This window comes from Phaethon lepturus, unplaced genomic scaffold (genome assembly GCF_000687285.1).
Source record: "Phaethon lepturus isolate BGI_N335 unplaced genomic scaffold, ASM68728v1 scaffold36850, whole genome shotgun sequence".
Lineage (NCBI taxonomy): Eukaryota > Metazoa > Chordata > Aves > Phaethontiformes > Phaethontidae > Phaethon > Phaethon lepturus.
In genome coordinates, this window is record NW_010514928.1 from 1 (window position 1) to 7,020 (window position 7,020).

At 40.2% G+C, this 7,020-nt stretch overlaps 1 protein-coding gene across 1 annotated transcript in view; it reads right to left on the reverse strand.

The window, feature by feature from the left end:
• Positions 1–1,848: 1,848 nt before the first annotated feature.
• The window catches only part of STX12 (syntaxin 12), an 11,651-nt gene continuing 6,479 nt past the window's right edge, over positions 1,849–7,020 (reverse strand). Inside the window, exons 4-8 of the mRNA XM_010294340.1 lie at positions 6,983–7,017; positions 4,890–4,995; positions 4,350–4,422; positions 4,098–4,180; positions 1,849–2,593 (exon numbers count right to left, since the gene is read on the reverse strand). Of these exons, the coding sequence (XP_010292642.1) occupies positions 2,501–2,593; positions 4,098–4,180; positions 4,350–4,422; positions 4,890–4,995; positions 6,983–7,017 (390 nt within the window). The 3' untranslated portion in view covers positions 1,849–2,500. The remainder of the gene's footprint in view (positions 2,594–4,097; positions 4,181–4,349; positions 4,423–4,889; positions 4,996–6,982; positions 7,018–7,020) is intronic.

Consider the following 7,020-nt stretch of genomic DNA (forward strand, 5'->3'; position numbering starts at 1 on the left):
CAGGGCCTCGGAGAGCGGTGCCGCCGGCCCCGTCCACCGCCGCGCTTTCTCGGTCCCTCGCTGATGCAGAGGGGGGAAGGGGCTGACAGGAGGGTCGGTAAAAAAGCTTACGCGTACAGCAGGGGAGTGACCCGGATCAAACCCCATTTTAGCAAGTTTTAGCATCTCAGTTTCTTAGAAAACCGCAGACAGGAAACCCACTAGATGGCATGTACTTTGCTACAAGTACAGATAATTGAGCTTATATGAGGGGAAGAAAATCACCTTTCTCCAGTATTACAGCAGTGAGCCACAGCTCCCCAAGAGCTCTGAGGACTTTGCACCCCTGAGCAGTGCAGGGATGGCTACCACAACAAGCAGCACAAGCAAGCTTAGCCCTTCACTGGCTCTCAGGGCGAGCACCAGACTTCCCAGGGTAAGGCTCCAGCATTTCCCAGAGTGGTAGAAAACACATCTAAGAGCCAGGAAGGCTTAGTGCCAGAATACTGCAGCAACAAAAATGAGAGTTTCTGATGGTGATTTCTCATGCTCAGGAATATTAGCCAAGACTGCTGTTAAAAACAGTTTCTGCAGCAGTTCCACTTCTAAGTTCAACAACGTAAAGAGCAAGCTGAAATGAGTCAATTACAGCAATCCTGAGTCCAGCAAGCTGGACTGGTATTCTCAATTCCAGACAGATAATGTACTGAGGCTCCCTTTTAAGCATGAAGATGAGGTTAAGTGCTTTCATTTTCCTACAGAGATATGACATCCCTGGAGCAGGAATCCTCTACCATTTAGAGGGAGTATTTTAAATAAGGAGCAGAACAACATACAGGTCCCTTCCCAGATCTTACCACACAGGCTCAGCAAAGGCTTGAAGGTCTAGCAATAGGCAAATAGTCAAACTTGACCCACCACTGCTCTGGGACATCAGTTTCATTTTTCTGTGATCAGCTATTGTACAATGCAATTGTTTTGTGTATGTCCATGTGAAAGTTACTCAGTGTTTTCAGCTAGTTTCATTCTTCAGAACCAGGGACCACAGAACTAAAACTGGAGGAAACTCATCTGTTGCTGATATAAAGTCTTCTACCCTGCTTACAGAGGAAACTGCAAACCTACCCATGCCACTGTCTAAACTGTAAGAGAAAGAAGCTCTGACACAGGCTTTTAAAAGTGTTTATTGATGGTTATTAGATGGAATGATGGCGCAATAGTGCAAACCACTGTGCAATGGGGAGAACACACTCCCTTCCCAGCTTTCACATTTACTTTATTATACAGGAGACATGGAATAAGGATTAAATACAAAATGGGTCAGAATGCTGCATTTACCAAATTTCATTGGGCTTTGGCCAGATTACTGTTTCCTCAGTGCATGTCAGTTCAGAGCTACATCGAAGCAGGGAGTGGCTGCTACATTCTGTCCAGCTTTACTAGCAAGACAGTTGGAACCAGTGACCTTTTTCATTTGCACACACATGCTCAGTCTGAAAAACCTAGCACTTCACTCATCCAGTTTCTGCACTTTCTGTTTCATAAAGAATGGAAAATACCAGATGTTCACAAGCCACACATTTACTGGTATGCTACAAGTGAGCTTCAAAGAGTACTTCAGAAGCAAGATTTCAGCTAATAGTCATCCACCTTGCTAGCTTGTAAACTTAGGTGCCCACTTCCTCATCTTTGCGTGATTTTCTCCCTGGAAGCTTCTAAAAACAACTACGAGCAAGCAGCTAAACTTTGTATGTTTTAGTGCTTTGAAGTCAGCATTGGAAGAGGTTTATTTGTCCAATAATAAACCACCAGCTAGTTTCTCTAAGGAAGCTACATTGTTAGATTATCAGTCAAAGAACATCCTGTCCAAGTGATGTGTTTTGGAAACAAACCACTCCAACCACACTCAAAAAAATAAACACCAGTTACAAGTCTCAAGGCTAAACTGACCAGCACACAGTGGTTCCAACTATCATCCATGCATACTTCTTGCTTTTCAAATCTGTAACAACATCTTTCTCTTCAAGAGAATCTAGAGCCACAGCCACTTGGAGACTAGTAAAACCATGGGGCGGATACTGGAGACTTTAGAAACTGCTGGGTTAAGATAATATGAATTGGTGTTGTGCCCTCTTTGAATGTCATTCTTATTCCAGTCCAACAAAGTTACCTATACACATAAAATATTAAAGTTGTGCCACTTGTCAAAAACAAGACATCTCCAATTATTGATCGTACTTCAGCATATGGTTGGGACAGGGAATAATACATTACAGAAAGCAAAACCACAAGATTTTAGTTACATAAAACAATATAATTTGTATATAAACTGATAAATACTGTCTCCATGGTTCACTAATTCCAAATACTAGTTATCTGCACGTTAGTTGCTAATATCTATTACTAGAAGTAGTTCCAGCTTGTGCTCTCTCAGAGTGGTCAATTCATTTCCAAGACTAGTCAGCCTGTTCACTCTGAGGGAAAAAATCTCAGCAATGAGACTAGGTTCCATGTGAAGATTTCATTTTGCTGTCTGCCAAATAATGAATCCTATGATTATAGAAGCCACAGCAAGACCAAGAATCAGGATACAGATCTTCTTACGGGATTTCTTCTAATAAAAGAAGAAAAAAAAAAAAAGGCCACTGACACCAGGAATAGATGACAAGAGGAAAAAGCAAGTCTACCCAGTTAATGTTACTAACTTTGGTGAACTAGATCACTTGATACCCATACTTACTCAAGAGAATTAACCAGTACAGTCTGAATACTTTTACATGTTCCTTTAACTGCATGATAAATATTTTTAGTTTTCGGAGCACAGTGGTCCAAGAGATGCAGTTAAGTGACAAGTTTTGCTTCTCTTAAGGAAAATGCAAGCTTTACTTCAACTTGACAACACCTACCATAATGCTTTTCATCCTAAGGGACAACACCATGGCTTCAAAGGAAAGCCAAACATCTTTAGCTATTTCAATTTTCCAGGTAAGACTAATAAAACTACTAGGCAGATCTCCAATACAGTCTCCCCTTGGCCACCTGGGGTTGGTGTGGAAATAGTATTGCATTTCTACAGTTTAAGTGATTTCATGTACAGTTACTGTACTTAGATTTTACAGCTTTGATCACTTTATTAATCATAGGAAACAACAGTCTATCCATACACACCGAATATTTTTAACTTAGTACCTAAGGATTTGATGATAGTTACGTATAACCACTTCCTCTTCTATCCAGTAAAATACATCCAATACATGTCCAATAGCTCCCAAACTTATACATCAAAACTTTAAAGGAAGGCACGGAGAGAGAGAGAGAATACTAAATGCTGCCAGATGGTAAAAGCTACTTTCAGTCCCTTGCGCTAAACAGCACTAGAGTTTTATTGCTTTCTATTGCCTCTCCACTTAACAGCTTGAAAGAGTCCAATTTTTCATCTCGTGTGGAAGCCTGAAGTCCCAGCAATGAAACTCTGTATGGGACTGACTGAAGCAGAACCCTTATTCCTTCACAGAACCTGGACCTACAGGGACAATAATGATGAAAAGAACCTATAGGAAACATTGAATATCATACACAAAGGAGATTTAAGCAGCAGTGAGAACCACTGCAACAGATTTGATGGGATAGGAAGGACAGACTATGGGATAGAAACTCAGCAGTTAGAAAGAAGGGTGCTGCAAATCCCAGTCACCAGAAGTTTCCCTAGTCTGTGCAAGGATTTCTGCACTGATGTGCAGAAATGGTATGGTATTGTCTCAGGGAGAATTGGCTGGTATGTTTACAAGATGAATACAACATGAGAATTTGTTCTTGTTTAACCGTTCTGCTAACTACCGAGAACAACAAAGACAGCTAAACACTTGAACTTGCTGATCACACCTACATGAAGAAACAGACTGACTACATCCTCTGAAGTAGAAGGCTAATTTGAATACTGTGTTTTTGACTCAAGTGCTTTATCTATTCCTTGCAGCACAATTATGAGTGAGTGCCAACTTGCACAAGCTGTTTTTAATAACTTGTTTGGGGTGCTCCCGTCTTCAGTATGTGTCATTATGTCTGTTCCATTGTTGCTTAACTGTACTTTGATAATAATGCAAGCATACAGAATTTACCTGATAATAGGCAGCTCTCTGTAACTGCTCACTGGCTCTTTCCACATGGACTTCTGCACTTTCCACATTTGCCTCTATGCTATCTATGGAAAAATAAGAAATGTCATTGTAAAAATATTTCAGAGCTTCAGTGTTTAAAAAAACCCCCAGAAATACAATACTTTTTATACAAAATACTGGAAACTTTAATCTATGTAGGCAAAATATGTAGTTGAACTAGAAAGAAACTTCCTATTATCTAAACACACTTACCAATCATATCTCCTTGGTCATGAATCATCATGGCTAAATCCTTAAATATCTGATTGACATCCAAAATGTCTGCCTGAAGACAACAGTTTGAAAAGTTATAACAAACATTAGTTACGATTTTTCTAAACCTCATTCTTAGTACCTCTTCTGACCATTGCTCAGAATGTCATCATCATTCACTGACTGAGGTGACCTGATGCTACCATCTATGGAACTTGGGATTAATACAGGAGCCTGCAATATTCCTACTACTCAGTATTTGTTTCATCACACTAGCAATTAGCACAGTATGGAACTTAGGTGAACATTGTAACATGAGTTGTTCCTACCATTTCTGAAGGTCCACCAGTGAACACTGAAGGAAAATGTATCTAGTCTCCTTCAACAGGAGCAGGGAGATTGATCTTGGCATCAATCCTCTCTACAAGGAACTCTGTTCCTCCACCTTCAGATCTCCTCAGCCCATCCCATTAGTTAGCACTGCATGACTTCTTTGGTTTATCTCTCAATACTGTTAAGTGTGGAGGATCTACTGGTCACCTCTAATTGCCTGATTGCTGTTTCTCTTTCTTTAATGAGTTCAAGGTCCTGTTCAGTTATTGCCACATCTTCTTCCTGAGACTGCATTTGATTCCAATCTTCACCACTGGAAAGAGATGGAAAGAAAGTACGACTCTTTCTCTGAGTATAGGTACTTCCACAGTCCATTTATAGCAATGTGCCACTGAGTTCAAGTTGAAAAGTTTCCTATATAACAACCCCCAGGTTCCTAGCCCTGCAACTGTATACAGAGACAGCACGGATTTGTGACAACAGTTTTGAATTGGAAGAATTGGAAAAATAGGCACAGATCAGGAAAAGTGAAGAAACTGGAAAGCAGTTACATGCATAGAATAGTCTGTTCTAGGATGTGACAGTTATCGATGGCATAGAAGAAACCTCCTTTTATTTCAGTTCTGTTTTGGGTTGTTTTTTTTTTTAAATACCTGTGCCTTCCTTCCCTCTCACCATCCCCCAAAAAGGGAGAAATCGGGGTGAAAGTTCTGATAGAGAGTAGCCTGCAAGCACAACATTATCAGAACAAAACAACACCTGACAAGCATCTGGATTCAAAGATTCTCACTTGCTATCTGGCATTTGGAGATAAGAATAAAGTGGTTTAGTATTTTAATTCATTAGTGTAGTAACAACTTCAAATTAAATCACATACCAAAAGAAATGAAACAAATATCTCTGCATCCCAGTCTACCTCTCTCCTGATGAGCTGGTACTTCATAACCACTGCACACGTTACAGAAATCATAGTGAAGAGAGTTATCTATAATACCAGGCCATCTATCTGTTCAGCACAAAGTTCTTCAAGGGCAACACCTCCCTCTTCTCAGCTAAGAGAATTGTGCTGGAAAGCACTGTAACATTCCAGTGCTATGTATACAACACTAAATAGTAAGTTTTAAAGTCTCAAGGTGCCAAAAGAAATGAAGATAAACTACATGACTAGGTCAGAGACAGCTGACCATTCCAGCAATTGAGCTCCGAGATGACAGTAGGGTTTTCAGTTATTGAAGGCAGAATTTTGACATGTAGCACGTAAGAACAACTTTGAATGTGGAGTAGCTGCTGTGTGCCACTATCTCTCACCAAGCTAAGAGACTCTGCATGAACCTGTCTGGTTCCCCTTGCTTTAGTGTGCAAGGCCTTCAAACTCATCACAGCATCTGTATAATTGAACAACCTGGGGTTTTCACTCCTGACTCAGTATGTGAAAGCAGAAGGCTAATGAAGGGGATGCACACCAAGCAGTTGATCAGATGAAGTGCAGTTTGCAGATGGAAGATGTGTAGATGAGAGACGTAGGCTAGGTCTCTTGATTTAGAAAGTTAAAGGATTTATAAAGATAGGGCCAACAGATTTCATCCTGGTTCTCAAACATACATACAGTAGAAACTGACATAGCAATCACAGATAGTTCTGGAGTGTCTCGAGTTTTCTTTACCACACTGTAAAGTTGGTATTTTACAAACCTATCTACTATGCAGGCACTCTGTTACTGCAGAACCAATACAACTATTTGACAGGTGACAGTAATGCTGTCTTGTTGTGCATGTTCTAGAACTAGTAGGCCAGTGCATAATGTCCAGGATTTCTGAATTTAAGGCAGCCTCATACACTACTCTAAGCTCCAGTTGGGCTGCTAGAGAACACCCAAACCCATTAAATAAATATACAGCTCTTTGTGAAAAGAGTCAAAGTGAAGGAAATCCTGTCTGGTAATCTTGTGCCCACAGTCCAGAAAACCAGCAGCTCCAACTGCCACATACTAAGGACTCTACTATTCCCCTCAGGGCAGTCATCACACAATCTACATTTAAGGAGGATAAAATACTGTCATATGCAGTTGTTTTGGGGGTTTTTGTTTTGGTGTGTGTGGGGATTTTTTTTTGGGTTTTTTTTTTTTTGTTTGTTTTTTTACACATTGTATATTACAAGTACTATAATAATTGCATTTCAAATCCTTTTGCTTTGCATTCATCTAGCAGAGCCTGGCCCAAGTTACAGTAACTTATCTTACCACAAAAAACTTCACTTACATGTAGTTAAAAGTATACATCAAAAGTAAAAGAAGCTGTTACCTATCAAATGAAACAAGCTGTTCTTCTCTGACCCGCTC